The following is a 22,054-nucleotide window of genomic DNA, read 5'->3' on the forward strand; positions in this document are numbered from 1 at the left end:
AGGCATGACTGGGTTAAATTCAAGGATTATTGATACAATTAAGAACAATTGTTTCAAAAAAGCTCTTAACATTCACATATATTTGAAATTGAGACTTGTATTTAAGTGATCATAATGAACCAAATTTCAATATTAAAATAATTCATTATGGTGATTCATGATCAACAAAAAGTGATAAATCAATATAAATATGTTCATAAATCAACATAAGGTTGTTAGTTTAGTGACCAAGTATAGGACTATAACTTCTAAGTTTTTTTACTTAAAAGGTACTAATTTAAGACAACACTTCAATATTTATAAATGTCTCTCTTACCGTCACTCATTTTAGAAATTTAACTATTAAAATTATTGTATTTGTCTTTAAATGCATTAGAGATAAAGTCAAATCATTATTTTTTAATATTAAAATTTATTGTATTTGTCTTTAAATGCATTAGAGATAAAGTCAAATCATTATTTTTTAAAAGTTCATTCAAAGATGTTCATTGTATAAAAGAAATTCATCATTGACCCAATTGGCATCCAAAAAGTGAAATAGGTGAGAGTGAATTAAGTTTAAAAAAAAACTGCTGCTCACATCTTAAAAGACATTGTGTATAGCTTTACTTTTCATTTTTTTTAGTATATTTTTTAGAGAGCCATGCAAACAATTTCTCTCCCTCTTCTCATATAACCAAGCCCACTTCTCAAGCAATTTCTCTCCCCTTTCTCATATAACCCAAAACCCACTTCTCATCTTTCTCTCTCTGATTAAGGTTTAAAGAACATTGGGCTTGCTTGCTTGAGCTTGACCTCCAGCAGACAATGAGAATGGAATCAAAGGAGAACAAATGGAAGAGGATGTTGCTGTTGTTTATTCCAAGGACCAGTACAATATCATTTCAACTTTCAGGCAATGGAATCAAAACTTTTGCTATATATCCTGGTTACGTTTAATCCAGCTGACAATTTTTTTGTTATTAGGAGTTACCATGTGGTGAAAATGAGAGGGAAAGAAAAAGAGAGAGTAAATAAATGAGGATGGTGAATGTATAATGAATTTTCCCATGCCGCACCTGTAAAGTTTAAATATAATATTTACAAGTCTAAACGTTGCATTTTAATAGTACATTGAGCAAAACGATTCTGCACTTTTAAAAGGTTTAAATAACTATAACTGTGCATTTGATTCCATATTATCCACAAAAATATATCGTGACACCATTGGATTATTTCTGTTAAAGAGTTTTTTTAAGAGAAATTATTAAAATAATATAAATTAAAAGGAACATGCACTGGTTGCCATGTAAAATTTAAAATTTCCAGTCAGCATGTTTTTACTAAGAAACATACAATTGAAACGATACACTTAACTGCCTAACAATATTTTCTTTTTTTTTTTATCCACTTAACAAGAGGTCTCAAATTGATGGTTAAAAAACAAGAGACCGCAAATTTCGGGCCTAAAAATACACCAACGTTTATGATAGAATTTCTACTAAAAAAGAGTCCCAATTCAGCTCAATTTGAATTAATTCAAGCTCCTATCAAACTCAGCTCGATGTGAAGTTGGTACCTGATATGATGTTTGGATAAAAAAAAATCAAAAACTAATTAAGATTTTCCTCTTGACATTTTCCCCATTTTATTCCCATCCAATGCTTTTAAAACTGAACCAAATATTAAATAAAAAATGTTAGTAACTTTGGGTTCAAATAATCCAACCCGATTGAACCAATAATTGAATTAATGACTGAATCAATGACATAAGAGTTAAATTAAAATAAATTATATATATAATAATAATCTAAATATAAAAAATAAATATAAACTTACAATTTAACTTAAAAATAAAATTAAATATTTTAAACTTATTATGACTTAATAAATCATATAATACAACATAATATTAAATAATTAAAAAATAAATCATTATAATAAAAAAGAAAAAGGAAAAATAATATTTTTTAAGCTATCCATTTTTTAAGGATCGGATCCAACTCCTAATCCAAAACAGTCTAACCTAACTGTTCAATCGATTTTGTCAGTTTGATCGGGCCATTAACCTGACCAATCAACAACGAACAGTCCAGTTTGAGTTTTCAATCATTGATTTTATATATATGATGGTTTATTAATTTCTTATGAATGAAAAAAAAAAAGAAGCCAGATGGGTCGTGCAATCAGTGACGGGCAGAAGAAGGAGAGAGGAGACAGGATCATTAGGAAATGGTAAAAATTAATTGCATTCCACACGTGAGAGATAGAAGTCAAAGGTTCATAAATCACCATGGATGAACGTTACTGAGGCAAACATCGATGTTTACTTTAACGACATCAACAGATGGACTCTAAACCCAAAACTCAAATCATCAGAATATGAAATACAAATAATTAAATTTCAGCGAATCCTTCACTATTTTTTCTTGCCTCCACCAACTGCGTTATTCCCTCCTGCAGATTGAGCTGCCTTCCTTGTTGCTTTCTCTTGTAATGCCTTTGCATCTCTGCAAATCACAGGCAGAATACACAAGACCAAGGTATTAGAAAGCATTCAACATAGACAGACAACAACAAAATCTTATTCATGCATAATTCAATTTCTGGAGTAATGTGGCAGCAAGATCCTATGGAGACCAGACCTGAGATTATAATGAACCAACCTTAAATCTCCACTCACACTTAAACTAATAAAAAGTATTTCAATAATTGCAGGCCACGCTTGGTTACCTCCACAGGAAAGGAAAGAAGTATTCCATCCCATTAGATGAAATTTGAGATATTTAATCTCCATTATACCCCCGATATCATTACTTAACATTAACTATGCATATATTTTTAATTTTTTTTATTCAAGGACATCAAAAACACTTCTCAGGAAATCGCTTTTCTGTCCCATTGCCTTGTTCATTCCATCCTGATGGGGCAGATCAATTGGTATCATAAATAGTACTTTATGTTATGCATCATGATCCATTATCATAGTCTAGAAGCGGCTAATTTGAAATTTTACGGGTGAATAGACAGTGGTTTGAATGTTCATAAATAGAACTAACAATATACGATTCATATGACACAACTAGAGTTCAAAGGAGCATTGTTCCCGAAAAAGAAAAGAGTGATCAGATGGAATATAAGAAACTAAAATTCTAATTCAACTTATAAAGAAGAAAAAGTTGGATGACAGAGAGAGAAAGAGAGTTAAAAAGTACAACCTTTCCCGGCGTTGTTCAGGGGTTAAACCATCGTTCCTAGGTTGCTTGCCTTTAGTAGTAGCCCTAGCTTGAGCTCGTTCTCGATCTCGATCCCTCTGGTTTCCACGTGCGCTTCAGTTAAAGCTAAACAAAAGAACAAAGAAGGGGGGGAGAAAAAGAAGAAGCATCAAGTAGTTTCCAGATAATATCTCAGATTTTCTAGCCAACGAAACGGCGAGACAATCAATCCAAGATCAACATAGTTCGTTAAAAGAAAATACAAGCCTTTGTGAAACATATCAAAGGATATGAGTCATTGTTGTTGATTGATTCTTGTTGGAGCCGATAGCTAGAAAGCACAGAAAGATAGAAATCAAGAAACAATCAAATAATCAATCCCAGAAAAATTAGGAATATTTCGGAAGAGAAAAAAGAGAGGAAGAGAAATTGTACCTGAAGAGGAGAAACGACTGACAGAGAATGCGTGGACTCGGGCAAGAGAGATGCGACTAAGAAGGGACAGGATTTGGAATCGAAGAGTCTAGACGGGGAGAGAGATAAAGGAAAAGCAAAACGAAGAAAGCAACTTTATTGGATGAGAAGAAAAGACATGTTACAGTCTGTTTGGTTTCCAAAGCCTAAAAGTTGAGTGAAATTTCATTTGATAAAAATTAATTATTATAATAAAATTTATATTTAAATATATTTTTTAAAAATTAATTAATACATTAAGAATTATTTAAATTATGAGTGTAAAATATAATTTTAAATATATAATTATTAAAAATAATATTAATTTATGAAAATTTATAATTTTTATTGTATAAATGTAATATATTTAAAATATTTAAAAAATATGATGAAGATTTTAAATAATATAAAATTTGATCTATAAAGCTGAAAATTTGATATTTAGTTATTTATATTTTTAATTTATAATTTTAAAAACTTATATTTTTATTATACATTGATGCTAAAATTAATATGATTAATTATTCAATTTATAATTTATAATGTTAAAAATTTGATATCTAATTATTATTATTGAAATGATAATTATATTTTTAATGAATTAAATATTTTTTAAATAAAAAAATAAGAGATTAAATTTGAGATAGTATGGTTAAATAATACTTCACTTTTCAAATTTACTTTTTAAAAACTACAAAATGCAATTTCCAATTTTTCACATTTAAATCAAATTAGGAAGTCTTTTTTAAAATACATTTAATTTCATAAAATGATCACAAATAATTTTTCACATTCAAAAAGTAAAAAAAAACACTTTTACAATGTGAAAAGTAAATAAATCAAACGGTGCCTTAATTTTAAAGATTCTTTAATTACAAGTGTATGTGTTTAGCTAGAGACGTGTTCTCCATTTCACATTTCACAATCCTTTCAATAGATAAAAAGCTGAAAAACAAGATAGAGAATATTCTTTTTTTAAATTCTAATTCTTTCTCTCTCTCTTTTTCATTTCTTTCGTTTTCATGTTCATTGCTGCAACCACTTTGGAAAAGTCATTAAATTAACTTTTTAGAAGTCCAATGAAAGTTTTTTAAATTTATTTTTAACTCTAATCTTATACTTCTTCCTATCTAGATTATGAGTCACCTCTTAAAAGGCAAACTTTGTCCACAATATTAGTCAATCAAATTAGGATTTTGTATTTTAAAATAGAATTCCCAAAATACCCAACTCTTTCTCTTTCTCACTTTCTCTTTCTTGATACTTCTAACTTGCTCTCTCTCACTCTCTCTTCCACTTGTTCTCTCATTGTCTTCGATCTCTCTTTGTCAATCACCTCTTACCATCGAGCTCATCATTCCTCTATTGCAATTCCTCCTTCGTTGTAGTTCGCACAAGTCTCGTCGATAAATTTGTGGTTTGAGATATCACTAGATTCTCGCTGATGGAAGAGTGTTTTGAGGGTCTGTTGTGGGATCAACTAATAAGGTGAGTAGTCGATGATTCTTTTGATGGGGAAGAAGATTTACGGCCACTTGACTTCTCTGGAGAGATAACCTCTTTAAATCAAAAGTTTTTGAAGGCATCTCATCTAAATGATTCTTCCCTTACGTCTTTTTACTTAGTCTAGGCTGTGCATGAGAAAAAGGTACAATCGTTTGATTTGAATAAAGAGGCAATCAAGGATGGCGAAGAAGTAAGTGGTGGTAACGGCAACTTGATTCTAGGGTTTGGAAAAGCAAGTGAAAAGAAGAAGATTGTTCACCCATTCGACCTGAATAAGTTTCCATTTCCAAAGGAAGACTATAAACATCTGACTAAGGAAGAGAAGGACTATAAGCAATTTGTGTATGACACTTTGCATTATATGCTTTGATTAGTCTCAAATTTCTATGCCTTTTGTGTAATTTTGGTTAGTCTAGAATTTAAGCTTATTTTGATCCATGATGGAAGTTAAGCTTATAGTGTGTTAGTCTAATGGATGATGATATTCGAGATGATGATATTCTATTTTATTAATCCACTTATATTATATGTGCATCTCTATTATGTTCTATTTTGTTACAATGCATGTGTTCTGTTTTAATGGAAAATGGATCTTGTATTGGGATCTTATAAGAGAGAGATTTGGCCAAGATGTAGCCTTTCTAAGTGAGCTTTATTATTGCTCTTAGTTTCCCCATTAGAAGATAACTTAAACTAGAAAATGAGATTTGGTGTCTTCAACTATTGCATTAAAATTTGGAAATACCAAGTGATAAATTTTTCCTAGTATGGTTCTTATACCTTATAAATTCATGAGCATTAACCAAAGCTGCAACCTTTCTTATCTCAGCTTCAGTTGCATTCTCTTTCCCATAGGCAATGTTTTCTTGAATGGTCCCACCAAAAAGGGTTGGTTCCTAACTTACAAGGGCAATATATGACCTTAGCTCTCTCAAGTTATAGGATTTGATATCCAATCTATGCACACCATTCCATCTACTGGTTTGTAAAATCTTTCAGTAAGAGCAATAATAGTTGATTTACCATACTGCTTACTTTAGATAAGTTAGAAGTCATGCTTTTGGTTTCTGCAATAATATAAGCACTGAAGAATAATATATAAAATGATTCTTTTAGCTCTTAAATCTCAGTTCTTTTTTTAAACTCACAACTAATTAATACACTTTGTTCAGATTTTCTCCTATTTTTTAAATCAACTTCATTCCATGCATGAATTAATTTCTCTTGCATTACTTTGTTCAGATTTGTGTCACTTTAATTAGTTTCTTCCTTTATCTTCTTTGTTTAACATCTATTAAAAATTAATGCTTCATTTTCAATGGCATCTATTATAAAATATTAACTGTTAATATTATGTGTTGCAATTTACATGACAAATTGTAACACAAAATATTAATGACCAAAACATAGAGGATCCACAAAAGTATCCACCCCTTAATCTGAATCATCTATCACCTTGTGCTAAGTGCTCCAATACTTCTTCAACTAGGTAGGGGTCACACTTAAGTTGATTATGCAGTTCCCCTCTTCTTTCCATAATATCCTTCTTCCATACTTGCTTGTCTTTCTATGACTTGCATCCCCTGTTTCCTTAACTTGATGCCAAATGCGTTGTGAAATATCTCCTTTACTAATCATACTTAACCAATTAAACTTATGGTAATCAATAAATTAACCCATTTAGGAGATTACCAAGTTTTTTATTTTAAAATCAAGGGATCTTAAGTTTTTCATATGAGTTTAAACCATTCATAAACTCTTATATCAAAGAAAAAATAAGTTACGGAAGTATGAGATACTTTAAAGGAGTTAAAGAAATTAAAAATAATTGATAAAACAACGTATTTGTTGCAGAACAGGGCAATGCGCCATGGTTTGTGCACATCATGCCATAGCATGTTGCTCTTTATGTCACGTGTCACAGCTTAGGCGCTAATGCATTACAGCATATTCCACATTTTCTTGATAGCTAATTTTACTATCATTTGACAGCAAAATCAGGCAACTTTTGATGCGCTTTGATTCTCTGTCTGACGTTTGAATGGCATGATCTAGGTATTTACAAAAAGCTCTTTTCATAAATTAACTAATGGCACAAGTTTCACTTTCAAAACAAGTCACACTAGGAATTTGGATACTGAAACATATTTTCACAACTTTTACAAAAAAAAGGTGTCTAAAACCTATAATAAATGCCAAAGGTATTCCTAACATCCAAACTATATTCCTTAGACCTACGACTACTAGTATAACACAACACATGCTTACAATTGCCAGTATGGTATAAAATCACTCCTCAACCCTTTTTAATACCAAAAACAAAAAGGGAAGGTAATTTGTCTTGCATTGCATCAAAATTAATCATAACATGTTTGAAACATCATTTCTACACTTGCATTAGTATTTTAGCCCTATCAACATATATAACTTATCACATGCAATTTTTCAAGGCCTAAAATATAATTGAATCATTGAAATAACCATATACTACAAATGTAACCAGAAACACAACCTAGAATTGGCAATAATATTCTATTATATAAAATAAATATAAACTAGAGGCATACAGTAGGAATATATTAATTTCTAAGCCTCCTAAGCTTTCTCCCTCATAGCACCAAAGCTAAAGCCTGTAAAATGTTAATTAAAATGGGTGAATCTAGTCATTCAGTAACTGAGGTAAAACCTACCTTATGCGATTATATATTAATTGTAATCAAACAAATATATATGAGATCAAATTCTTAAAACATGTTTGGACAGATATCATAAATTATTATTCTAGTTAACACATTTTTCATCTCACACTTACTAGGTACATAGTCACAAGACACCCAGACATGTAACCATAACCCGATATATCACACGACTTGTTACAACTCAAAATGTGTGACATGTCATATAAACTCATAGGAAATGATCAACCAACCTTATACCCTCCTTATTTCCTCCGATTGAAATCATAGGCTATATCATTGAATAGGGCTCTATTTGTATGACTGAACTACTTAAACCCACCAATCGTGAGGTGTGACTTGGCCAAAAATCACTACTCACTTTTGGACCATGGATTCCTCCACTTTTAAATCTTTAGGGTGTCTATGCTCTAGGCTAATTCTCTTCGATAAACTAGTAGAGATAGCTAGGTTCTAGTTCCTCAATAAATTATGGGATAGTCCCTCGAAAAACTGTCAGACAAGGCTAAGCCTCCTAAACCCTGGACAAACTCCTGCCTATTGATCATGCCATATACAATGCTCACTCATTTTCATGTTCTCATTTATTGATTATCATAATCAACACATTGGGCTCACGATCACGTGCTACCTAAGTGAGTATCTAATTCAATTTCAAAACATTATTCTCACTTATCATAGCAATCAATTCTTTATCAATCCATATTTACCTCATCATAATAACACATTCATCTTCCCGAAGGTATATACATGCTCCTAGTTTGAAAACTATCTTGATTTCACATTTGTATCACAAGCTAGATATAACATTATGTGTAAAAAAGATGTCCTAAATTAAGACATAAATCATCACACTAACCATAGTTAATTAAGAACCAATCCAAAATGATTATCCTAGAAGAGATTAATCTAAACAAATCTTTAACATGTATTTTTACAAATGATTCAAAATAAAGGGATCTCAAGTCTTTAAAATATTTCAAAAACTTATATCATTCAATTAAATATATGTGGAAGCATGATAAATGAAACATATCTCAACATGGAAGAAAAACTTCCCCCTTTATTTTCTCTCTATGTCTTACTCCATAATATATATATATATATTTACAACGTAACACTTGGCCATTCAATCCCTTCCATACCTGGTAGCGGGGGGCCAAGATCTCAATTACATTTATCATAATGACTATTACCTAGTCATCATACTCTATATATTATCTATTCATCAATAGCTCATCATATGCATGGATTTTCTTTTTCATTTACATATAATTAATATCAACTACTCTGGACATCAAAAACACAAGGGAAGACTATAACAACATTCAAGTTCTTAAATTAAGTAGGTAAGAACTATTTTCATTTGTACAAATATTTTGGCTCATTAATATAAACACAAGCATCCAATCACATTTTCAAGGGCCTAAAATACATTTCCATCCAACACAAAACCCATAATGCAAGTGGATCTAGAATGCATTATCCTAGTTGGCAATATTATAAACTAAATACACATATCAAAATAAAAAGAGAAAGGAATACAAAAGTGATTATTATCACTTGGCTTAATGCCCTTTTTCTCTGTTCTTCCCAAATGAGCTAATGCCTGTAATATGTTAAAAAAGAGGGGTGAGTACAACCATTTAATAACTAAAATATATCTAAGTTATATAAATACATGATAATTAATCATAAATACAAGTAGCTAATAATTTATCAAGATGATTATGTAAACAATCAGATCAAGATCATGATAATCACATTAACATCTAACTCATGTGAATAATTTAAAGAATAAAATTGAGTACAAAATTGGCTCGATTGCCCACAAGTACTAAGTATTTGTACAAAATTGGCACAAATGGCCACATATACATTATTCACATATTTATCACATGTTCTCATTTCCACAATTACAATCATATTTTCAAACACAGCCATCAATCATTTAAATAGTATGATAATAATAATATGTATGATCAATCTCTTCCTTATACCCCCCTTATTTCCTTTGACATGAAATCCGTGGGCCAACAACCGAAAGGGATCATCCATGTGGTGAGACTATCCAAAGCCTTAATTATAGCGTGAGGGGTTACCAGGCTAGGGTCACCTTACTCAATTATGAATACGGTTTCCCCTAAATCACATACTATGGGGTGTCATATTCAAGACTAGCTTTACCCAAAGCTTCAAGTAGGTCAGTAGGGTTAATTTCCTCAATAGGAACAATGTTATAGTACCTTACAAGGCAAGTAGCGGCTATAACCCTTAAGAGTATTGGTTGATAGCCAAGTACCATATGGATTTTACACAAGCGTTAGCTCCTTCACTAAGGCGAATTCTTGTCATATGATCATGCTCATGAAAGATGTATTTCAAAAACTCATATACATACAATTTGCAATTATCCCACATGCTCATCAACTTTCTTACTCAACAATCATCATATTTCAACCATGCCTTTTGCATCAATTTTTATATTACCACATAAATTACATTAACATCATATAAAACTCAACATGCTCATCTACAATTCATTACTATGCATAATCTACAATTTATAATCAAGAGCATACACATCATCATCAACCACAATCTCATTACTCACATCAAGTCATAATTAACTTGGTCACAAATTATAGAGTTTCAACAAAGCCATAATATGCATTACAAACAACAATTCAAGATTTAGACACACACACACACACATTCATTTGTTTTACAAACATAAATAATTAATTAACACTCAAATGTATAAAATAAATTTCTCTCGGTTATATCAACCTTTGAGAGACTAAAAGTTATCTCTCAAGTTACAACGCTTCCAAAGCTTTTTAAAGCTTGAATGATGCCAAAAGAAAATTAATCTATAATTAATATAATTTTCACTCATATTCCAACACCTAAGTATTTATTTTATTTTATTTCATTTCTTTAAGACCTTAATCTTAGTCTCTTGAGTTCTAAAATTTAATTTTATATATTTGAACCTATCTACTTAATTCAATAGCTCATTCACAATAATTTCATTGAAGTTTGGCTAAAATTATCATTCAAACAATTTCTAATATCAAAATTTCCCTTTTCATTTCAAAAATTCGCACATAAAAATATTTAAAAATTGCAAACTCAGTCTCAAGTTTAGAATCATTATTCTATAGCCATAATAATTTATTTTCATCTCAAATAACCATCTAGACATCAACAAATCAACTTATATCTTCAAATTTAACCAAAAATCTACCTAAAAATTTCTAAGGATAAAATCAAAGGCCTCAAAATCCAATTCTATTAACAAAACAATACTCTAAGATATGTATTACACTATCAACAATCTTAATAATAATATTTATTCATTAAAAATTTATTCATCTTTCAAACCCTAGATTTCTCATAATCTGCACATAAAAAATTTAAGGGAAAATTCAACTAAGAAAAATATTTGGGACACTTATATAGTCTTAGAATATTTGAAATCTCAATTGAAATATCCTACTATAGAGCTTCACCTTCTAAATCAACTCCAATCGCGACGTCTCTCTCTCTCTTGCTCGCTCTCTACATGCAGACATAGAAACGAAAAGGAAGAAGAAGGGAAATGAAAAGCCAAAAGGTTGTGTTGGCTTGTTTTTAAAATAGTGTGGGTCCCACGTCAAGAATTCACACCACTCTTTCTTTCTTTCTTTTTTATATATACATATTAGCTCACACACATCTACGATTTCGTCTCCCATCTCCTTTTCTTTTTCTTATTCTTTTTTTGTTTCTTTTAATATATACTAAACACACACACACACACACACACACACACACACTAACATCTATCTCTCTTCTCCTTTTCTTCTTTTTTAATATATAATAATAATTCTCTAATTAAAATTATTTATCTCCAAATATTCCTTTAAAATTACTCATTTACCCTTGATTAACTTAATTAATTCTGGGTTAAATTTTGAAATGTTACATTATACACATTCATATTTTCAAAACATAGATTGAAAGTATTAACATGCTTTCACGTTGAAAATCAACTCATACATGTGACAATCCACATTATCCACAATTAACAATCAATTGATATATAACTACTCGGAATAGAGCTCCTTTGGTTACTTCGAACTTTTGAGAAATTAAAGGTTTACCCCTCAATAATTTAAGCTTCCAAACTTGATTTTTCCCAAGCAAAAATGGTGTTCAAGAGCTCAATCTATAATTATCAATTATTTAACTCATCAACATTGCTAAACACACATTTCAATTCTCATCTTACATTTCTAGATTACCTAATGCCCACTTTGTATAAGTTTAGGCCTATTCATTGGTTATATTAACTCTTTTTAGTCTCCAATAACATTAATAAGCCATTAAACTCTCATTAATGGCATTACAGCTCTCTCAACAACCTTCATTAATATCATTTTTGCATAATAATGAGGTCCAACCACTAGAAGTGACAAAATTTAATATATCTAGGTTTAAATACTCTAATCTACTCCCATTAACTCTATTTAAATTAATGCATTCGAACCCATAACCTATGTGGATCAAAAAAATTATCTTCCACTATCAAACTCTAACCAAAAACTCATAAATGTGGAAGAAAAGGGGTAGATTAGTGAGTATGATACTTATCTTTGGTGTTTGTAGCCTTCAAAATGCTTTCAATGTCATCCAAGAATAAACCCTAGCAAAGCATAAAATGTCTCCCTCGTTCTCTCCTTTTTCTCCTTTCTATTTCTACCTCAGTTTGCAATTGATAAGTTGCAGAAAATGGCTATGTGCCGTGATGAACGCATAATGTGCCATTATGCATGGCACAGAGAGAGCCTCCACAGGCATGTCAACATACATGCACTGTAGTGGCTTGGTCCACAAGCAACAACGCATGGCACGGAGTCTTCCTTCTTCACTTTTCTTCCTCTTTTCACATCTGAGTGACCCTATTCTTCTTCAGACCCACTTTTATGGTTGAAATCACAATCAAACACGCCCATTAAACCTCTTTGGCTACAAACCTCACTACCAACTTAATTAATCTAATTACGTTTAAATAACCAGATTAAAATTTGAGAATGTTACACATTGAACGACTCTAATTGAAACTGAATATGCTGAAGCCATCTCTCTTGTTGTAATATTATTCAATTTACCTTGACAATTTGAGTTTAACAATATCTTATAAATGGATACACGCTTTTCATTTGATAAGAACCTTTTTCTTTTACATGGTAGTTGCCTTGGTGATTTAATTGTATTGTCCCCTATATCTGTCTATATTTCAAAAGTTTATAGATGTTAGATTTCTTGACAGACCATATAATCGAATGAACTTTTTTCTGCAGAAAAAATGCTCAAGGGAGGTTAGGCTACATTTCAAATTAAGCAAGCTTATAGGAGATGAAAAAGATGCAAGCTATAACAAGGTACTCTACTTGTTAAGTTATTAAATTTAATTACACATTCATATTGAGAGTTGTTACTGGTATAGTGCTATGTAGGTATATTGGGATCTTACTTAATTTAAATAAATTGTGAAAACTTATTAGGATTCAAAAATAGAGTGTTAATGAATTAGGGGTTTGTAATTGGAGCATGAGGTGAGGATTTTTATTAATGCTTTTAGTTGTGTGGTTTTCTCAGCGATAGAGTTTTGTTCTATGTATCTAATCTTTATGGGATGTCAAGGCTCATAGCTCTTTTGGAAAGCTTATAATTGTTCTATTTCAAAGAGGTTGAGTTGATTTTATGCATGGATGTATTATTTTTTCTCTGCTTGGTTTTGTTTGGTTACTTTTGCACATCTAGAATAATTTATTTTCTACCATTACTATTTACTTTCTAATAGTATTTTCTCCTTATATTTTACCCAAAAATAGATTTTTTTTAACTTTAAGTACTATGTATATTTGACATCCAACCAAAGTGATTGTTCTAATCTAAGCTAAGATTCGCCATATATTTTGCGAAACTTTCTAAATTACAATTGAGATGCTTAGCAGGATGTGGGATAAGGTAGTGTCTTAGTTGGAATTTAGAATATCAACATTTTTATTGAAAAGCACAAACCTACATAAAACTAGTTTAGGTGTTGAATTTTTAAGATTTTGAGTATAGTCATACAATTAAATGTTACAAATGATTATAACAAGTGAGCAAATGATTATCCATTCTTAATAAGAGATGGTAGGGTTAATGCAACTAATATGTCTCAATGATCTAGAGATGGTATGGTCAATGCAACTAATCTGTCTTAATAAAATTTGCATTACAAGGTCAATATTTTCCACCAATGATCTTTCACTAGAAAAAAAAAATCATTCTGAAACTTCCATCTCCAGTGTCATATTTATTTCTTCTAATGAAATCCTTTGTACAAAAGGAATAAATTAGAGTGAAATCCAATAATCCATTTAGCCATATGTTTATGACTATGTACTATAACAACTTGTAACAATTGACTATAAGGGACAAGAAGAATATCTACATGTTCACTTTTCTATTTTTAACTATATTATGAGTTAGTAAGATGAGTATTCACTTACGTGGTTTCATATAATTTAATTTAGGCAATTAAACATATCCAGAATGACTAAGGAGGCTAAATTTTTTTTGATAAAAATTAATCACATTAAAAAATGCATTTTTCACATCTGCATCGATATATCTTTACTATTGTAATTTAAATGTTTGAGTTTGTCTTTCAATTTCTTTTAGTCATACCTCATTCCAGTGTGATAACCAGTTCTATATGTCAAATAGCTTGCCTATCCGTATGTGGCTAAGTGACTCCTAACATACCCAAATCCAACTCTATGTGAATTGTGAATGTCTTATACAGGTTAGTTTAAAGTTGGAGGTCAAAATGCTAATTTTAGAAATAGAATGGTTTTTTTTTACTTTATGTTGTCCGAGTTAAAAATTTTCTTTGTTGGTGATTTTAAAGGTATTAAGTTTCATATTTTTATTATTCATCCTTTTTATAGGTTTTCACAATGTAAATTTTACATGGGGATATTCATGATTTTCATAAAGACAGATGTTCTTATCATTTCTTTCTTCATTGACTTTAATATGTTAACCTTCATTTTTATTATTGTCTAGTTGGACATTCTCACACATGGTAGGAGCATTTAAGTCCAAATAAATGGTGTTGTTGTCCTTATTATCTTTCTCATTGGCTGAAACATTTAAATCAAAGGAGAGGGAGCACTTTTTCATGGTGGAGAGTGAATATTCTGAGCTTTTGTTTTTTTCTTTTTCAATTCTAAAATTTGACTATCTCATAAAGGGAGCTAACTTTTGCAAAATTCAACTGCCGATGTTTTTCAACTCTCGCCAGAAAATTTAGCAACTTTTTTGGTCAAATATCTATAAAGTAAGGGAGAGAGAAATACTGAAAAATGATACTATATTAACTTACTTTTTGCCCTTTTCATTGAGGGTTACTTTTGAAATTTCATTTATAATTATTCCTTATACTTGTATTATATTGGCATTGATAAAGTTAGTAGAAATAATTTATAAATAAGACCAGAGGGAGCATATAATAAAAAAGAAATTTTTCACAATTCATTAAACTATAGAATTAATAATAATAGTAGGGCTTACTATTTTTTTTTCTAAATGCAATGATATGTTTTTTTTTTAACATTTTTATGTTTATTAGTTGTAGGGCCCACATCAACTCATTCCTTTTTATTTTTTGCTCTCAAATTCTTTTTTGATTAATGCATCTTGGGGTTAGATATCATAAGATATAAATGTGATAAGGATTATTTATATGGATAATGACTACTAAAAAAATGATTGTATAATATGGTGAAAATGTTGAATTCCATAATAAAGAATATGTTAATATACTAACAAAATAAACTATTTAGAGAGCTATATAATTGTGATATTGACATTGAGTATACAATTGTTGAAAATTACTTCTATTGATTTTTTGAGAAGTTTAATAAATGCATTAATAAATACTCGTAACATTTATTTCTTATAAAGGTAAGATTTATGTACTTAACCTTATATATTTAATATATATTTATTATTTAATTAAATTAAATTTTTTTTACAACAATCTAACAACACAACCTTGGAGCAAGGGGCTAAATAATGTATTATGTATCTTAAAAATGTTAATATATTGGTATACAACATCAACTCTTACATTAGTTATGGTTAGCCTAAAAAAAAAAAAACTCTTACCTTAGTTATTTACATTGAGAGTGTTCTACTGAAAACTTGGCCAGTTATTGAACAATATCAACTCTTATCTTAGTTATTTTCAATTGAGAGCAATGTATTTAAAACCTAGCTAGTCATTGAACCAATTAAAATATTAATTCAAGGGCTAATAATCAAAATCATAGTCAAACCATTATCAAACCAATGATAAACAAAATATTTAATCAAATTGATCAAGATACTGGTTTAATAATTTAACTTGGTAGGTTGACTTGGATTTCTATATTATATTTGGGAGCTTGACCAATTAAGAGAAAACTACCATTACCTTTTGAAAACCATAATTTTTACTTACATAACAAATAACAATGTTTTAATGATCCAGGAAATTTTGGATGAAGATTTGTACATTTGGGTTTAAGCCAATGGCAAGCTTACCACTAGGCTAATTCACAATTAAGGTAAGCTAAGCATGGATGAGATTGATTCTGCCCATTTATGGAAGTCTAATAAATGCCAAAAATCCTACCTTGGAGTTCATGAAAGGACATCTTAACAATCTATGGTATGACTGATTTGATACATAATAGCAAAGAGATCTTAGACCCTGTTTGGTATAAAAGCCTTGATTTAAAGGGATTGGTTATAGGTGTAAGAGTGTGAATGATGTTTTTAAATTGTATTTGGTATAAAGTAATATTTAAAGGCAATACTTACCTCATGTTTTTCAATTAAATATAAAATATAAAAAGACTATAATACCCTTAAAATAATAAAAAGAAACAATTGTGATCTTATCTCATCTAACACCTCGATCACTTTCCTCCTCCCTAGAGAGCAACCACGATAGCACCAAAGGCCATTGCCTCTGCTTTCCAACCATGCACGAGGGCTTTTTATTGCTATTCTAGTTTTTCATCATTCTTCTATGTTATTATTACCCAATATCGCTGTCCTCCTCCTCCTCCTTTCTTCTTCTTCTTCCTAGTTCAAGCATTGCCGTTGTGCTTGTGTGTGGTTGTGGGAAGTGTTAGTGTCGCCATCACCATCGTGGCTGTGAGGAGAAATGGAGAGATGAGAAGGAAGGGGTGGAAGGTATTTCGGTCAAAAAATAATGAATTACAATATTGATTTTCTAATACTAAAGGGTGAATGATATTGAGCAATCCCTCATAGATGAGATTGGAATTGAGATTAAATTTCTTATTATCCCATACCAAACATGAAAATGTGATATTATTTAATACCAATCTCAATTCTACCACGTCAATCTTTTGTACCAAACAAGATCTTAGGGACTGAACATGTCTTAGGAGCAGAATTGAAATGAAAATTCAGCAGAACCAAATCAACCAAATGTACCCAAGTTTCTGATAATTTTGTATTTGCCTTTGAAATTCAGATATCAACAATACTGATGGATTTGAGAAATGGTTTTGCTCATGCTTAGAGTGACTGATGACTATTCTTCCCTAGTCAATCATAGTTTTCAGTTTTTTTTTTTTAAAAAAAAACAACTGACAGATGACAGGAAAGAGTTAAAAATGGCTGTGTAAGTAAACGCACTGCAATGACTGAGTCAGATCGAACACTTAGACCTATGAGGCACTAAATTAAAAATAAATGTATATTTATTTTATAAGACCCCCCACTGTGTGTGTGTGTTTAATTTCTCTCTAATACTAAACATGTTTTTTTTAATACTATGTCATGAGAGATATGCCTGTGGACCGCAGATTGGCTTGGTGTTGCCAAGTTACTTCGAGCCAAGCCAAAATAAAAATAAAAAAGAAAAAAGAAAGAAATCAACCTTGGTCAAATTGAGCGGAGCTGGCATATTGGGCTATATTATATACGTGTGTGTATTTCTTTAGTTGTTGGAAAAATTTTATACAAATCTTGTTGATTAATGGGATTGTCTTTGTTGATAAATAGCATATAATAAGTTGATTTCATAATTATTATGAATAATTTTTGCAATTGGAATCTTTTAATTTCATTAAAATTTTAAATTGATTTCTTAACTTCATATAACATTAAATTATAAAATAAGCATCCTGGTTTTGTAACCCCTGAGGAGCAACCTACCCATATTCAAAATCCTGGCCTGTTTAGTACCAAAAAGGAAGGAAAAATATAATTTTAAGTTCTTGCAATTTGCCATTGATCCTTACATTTTTTTTTTAATATTTTAAACTCTTGCACCTTTGTCTTTTGATATTTTAATTCTCTCCAAAATTCCTATGCTTTGTTCGTGGAGAGATTTAAAACATTAAAAAACAAAAATACAACTTAAAACATTGAAAAAAAAATGCAAGGATAAATGATAAAATACAAGCAAACTGCATAAACTCAAAGTTATGTCTTCCGGAAAGAAATGTCATAAGAAACTAGCAGAATACTTTACATTCCCATTGCATTTTCTCTTTCTTTAAATTATTTTTCCATGCAGTCTTAGGGATATATATATCTACTATAAATATTTGTTTGTTTCTAGTTTATTGTAACTAAAAAATTAATTGATGCATGAGATTGTGAGATGAAAAGAAAGTTTCTCCGCAAACAAGGGGAAGGACGATGGCTTGTATGTTCCTCCATAAAATTCGTTTCGCTATTCAAAACCCAATCTTCTCTTTCCCAGGTCTTCCCCTTCTGTTCTCTTTTTCTCTGTCTACTCACAACCCATTGCAAATTATACAACATCGTCGATCAGGAGACTTGAACAAGAACTATCACAAGGTTACACATTCATCTATAAAAGAAGCATGATTCAACAGTAATCCACCTGATGATCTCTCCACCCATCTTCTTTGTCTGTAGCTATGATAGATTTTCAATTTAATGAGGTTTACTGTAATATAGTCACTTATGTTTCCTCGTTTTCTCCTTGTTGATGAAATCATGTTTTCTGGGTTGTCACTTTCAGAATAGTAAGTTGATTCAACGCATCGTTATTGCTATCTAATCGATAGACATACCATTTCCGTTGGGGGGGCCAGGTAATTAGCTTGTCTTTTCATTTCGTTCTTGTTCATTTTGATCTGGACATTGAATCCGGTGAGCAGGTTAAATTTACTCCGTCAAAGAATCTCTTAATTATAATTATTAGATTTCATTAAAATTTAAAATTTATTAAAGCATATTTCTGTCCAAAAAGTGTCTTAATTATAATTGAATCCTTACTTTAACAATACATTTCTCACATGCTTGTCCTCTAAAAAAATTTGAGATTTAGCATTTCCTGAGTATTTTATAACAAAATTTTTAAGGATTATCATATCATTTGAGATGCTCATTGAATGAGTAGATATGTGCCACTCACTCATCTAAATCTCGCAAGAAGCTCCGATGTTATTTGTGCGTGCAAGATCATTTGTTCCCGTCCTAGTCATTAACATCTATATCATTTTCATTGCAACTTCTTTTTACTTTGCCAAACGTTTTTCAGTGTTCATATATTATGAATGATTCAACTTTCTTTATACTCTACATGGAATCCACCTAATTATGTTTAGGTTTAAATTGTTTTGAAGTTAATTTTTTAAATATTCACTAATGAATTAATTTCAAATTTAAATGATATTATTTTCTTTGGCTAATAATTATTGACTTGTTCTTTGTGCCTTGCAATGTTCCGTTTCATTTTCTACTTTTTTTCGTGTTAAATCATAAATGTTTTGACCCACTTTTGTCTGTGCATTATTAATGCATTTTTCTATTTTCCCTTCCTAAATGTTCTCATGAAAATGTGAACCATAATGAGTTTTCTGGTAATTTTTGGCGTGGAAAAAATTTGAAATAAAATAAAATAAAATAAAAGCAGAAGGTCGCCGGAGAATACCTGATTATGGTGAAATGCCATTGGCGGATAGCCAACGAGACTCGCTAGCCGGATTAACCCTCGACGACGTGTTAGCCAACCGAGCCGCCGCGTCGAGCCATCAGCTCACAAACACAAACCGTCGAACCCTCCTTGACATCATCCGTGAAGACGAGTCCGCCAATAGGGATCGCAAGTCTTGGAAAGCCTTCAAAGACAAGCTTCGGCTCAAACGCGCCGGATCTGCTTGGACTTCCTCCGTCCTTATCCCTGCCTCAGATATCCCTTTCCCTATCCGGAATAACAGAAACTTCCCCCCACAGCTTCCCCGTCGTAGCTCCGTCCGAGTCCTCACATTCTCCCCCCTGGACGTCACCACTCACTGCATGGCTGATCCCACCGAAGAAGCCATCAAGAGTTCCCACCTCGCTCCCGCAATCACGCGCCAGAGATCCACGCGCCAGGTCGGAGATGCCGTTTTCGTCGACGATAAACTCAAGCCTCAGATTTCCCGCCCGAACTCCGCACGCCTGGCGGCGGCAGTGCGGGCGGATTCCATCCGGCGAAAGCGCGTGGTGACATTTCGAGACAACATTGAAAGCGATGACGACGAGGACGAGGACGGCCACATGCGCCAGCCGAGGGAGGAGAGACAGATGTCTGCTAGGGAAGCTGTGGCTGCACAGGAGGCGGCGGAGGCGGCAGCGATGGCGGAGGAGGAGGAAGATGATGAAGACGAAGAGGAAGAATCGTTCGGGGCTGGGGGACGCGGGGTGACAATGTCGCTGATGGACCTGTTGGAGGAGACGGATAGGCAAATGGGGCTCGAAGGATCGACGTACAGAATGGAAGACGATGACGACGAGGATTTTGATGAGGATGATGAAGACGACGAAGGAGGTGAGGAGCACGATTGCTGCGTGTGCATGGTGAAGCATAGAGGTGCGGCTTTTGTGCCGTGTGGGCACTCGTTTTGCAGGATGTGTTCCAGGGAGCTCACTGTGAGCAAGGGAAATTGCCCCCTCTGCAACAATTTCATCTTGGAGATTCTTGAGGTTTTCTGATCCACATAACACTTTTTCTTTTCATAATTGATTTTGTTTTTCAATTTGCTGGGCTGGGAATTTTGAATTTTTTCCCTACTCTGTTGTTGTTCTTTCATTTTTTTTTTTTTAAAGACAAATTTCGCGCGTTAAGGCCGTGAATTCTGATCTGTAAAGAGAAGTGCAAAGAAAGAGCTTAAGAGTGTTGTGATTTATAATTTCAATTGTCCATGAACATGATTATCATATGATGTAAACTTTTCTAAAGATTAAGTGCATGTTCGCACTTCACACCTTCATATAAAGTTGGCTGGTTGTTTTTAACCAATCCATAATTTTTAATAAGTAAACATTATAAAATTAATAAATAAAGTTATTATTTTAATAAATATTGATCACTTCAAGTGATCATCAAATATTTTAAGCAATTTAGTTCAGTTATAATTTTGTTTGATCACTCTTTTTTTTGGGGAAAAACCGTCAACTTTATTAAACAAAGAAAAGCAAAAAACAATTGCAACTGAAAAGCTAGTAGCTATGGATAACCAAGGCCCAGAAAAGTGCAAAGAAACAAAAATAAATAAATAAATAAATAAAGCAAAGACAAGACTTAGGCTAGAGAAATGACAAGATAATATCGAAAAACAAAACTCAAACAAACACAACCCTTTAAAAATAGAAAAAAAAGAAAAAGAAAACAAACAACGACTCAAAAACCAGCAAAAAGTCCGAGATATTTTTTAAAGATACTTGCAGATGAAAAGAGTATTGGCTCTAATCAGATACCAAATCCTTTTAGCTAAAATGTTTTAAATTTTTAATTGTATAATAAGCATATATCTGAGTTAAAATTTAAATTAGATTTTATTCTTAACTATTCGTACCTTCTCTTGACCTAGTGTTCTTAACTAAACAAGTGTTTAGTTCAACTACAAGAGAGTTATACTAGTCTAAATGTCTAGTAAGAGATTTCAAATTCAAATCTTGAAAATGCAGCAATATTTGGTGGACAATGGTAGAACTTCTCCTCAAAAGGGTCCTAACCCCACTCACACTAGATTAATCTAAATTGTTGACTAGATGGTTTACTACAAAAAAAAAATATTAAAAACTAAATTGGTTGTTGAACTAGTTAACTAGTTAAGGTATTGA

At 31.5% G+C, this 22,054-nt stretch overlaps 1 protein-coding gene and 1 long non-coding RNA gene across 5 annotated transcripts; one reads left to right on the forward strand and one right to left on the reverse strand.

Annotated features, from left to right (window-relative positions):
* Positions 1-2,445: 2,445 nt before the first annotated feature.
* LOC129287919 (uncharacterized) lies at positions 2,446-3,756 on the reverse strand. Its single transcript, XR_008587841.1, has 3 exons — positions 3,630-3,756; positions 3,198-3,525; positions 2,446-2,489 (listed from the first exon to the last, which is right to left on the reverse strand). It is a non-coding gene; the product is annotated as an uncharacterized LOC129287919 (long non-coding RNA).
* A 14,915-nt stretch (positions 3,757-18,671) lies between these two features.
* LOC129288461 (uncharacterized) lies at positions 18,672-21,126 on the forward strand. Of its 4 annotated transcripts, none has more exons than XM_054925049.1 (3): positions 18,672-18,778; positions 18,966-19,038; positions 19,863-21,126. In XM_054925049.1, exon 3 carries the CDS (start codon positions 19,895-19,897, stop codon positions 20,921-20,923), a length of 1,029 nt encoding a protein of 342 aa, XP_054781024.1. In that variant the 5' UTR covers positions 18,672-18,778; positions 18,966-19,038; positions 19,863-19,894; the 3' UTR covers positions 20,924-21,126. The 4 variants fall into 4 exon arrangements, with proteins under 4 accessions (XP_054781024.1, XP_054781022.1, XP_054781023.1 ...); XM_054925047.1 differs by having other exon boundaries at positions 18,679-18,815; XM_054925048.1 differs by having other exon boundaries at positions 18,697-18,851.
* Positions 21,127-22,054: the final 928 nt, after the last annotated feature.

The sequence above is a fragment of the Prosopis cineraria genome, unplaced genomic scaffold, assembly GCF_029017545.1.
Source record: "Prosopis cineraria cultivar Desert tree isolate PC_DT_omini unplaced genomic scaffold, ASM2901754v1 PC12, whole genome shotgun sequence".
NCBI lineage: Eukaryota > Viridiplantae > Streptophyta > Magnoliopsida > Fabales > Fabaceae > Prosopis > Prosopis cineraria.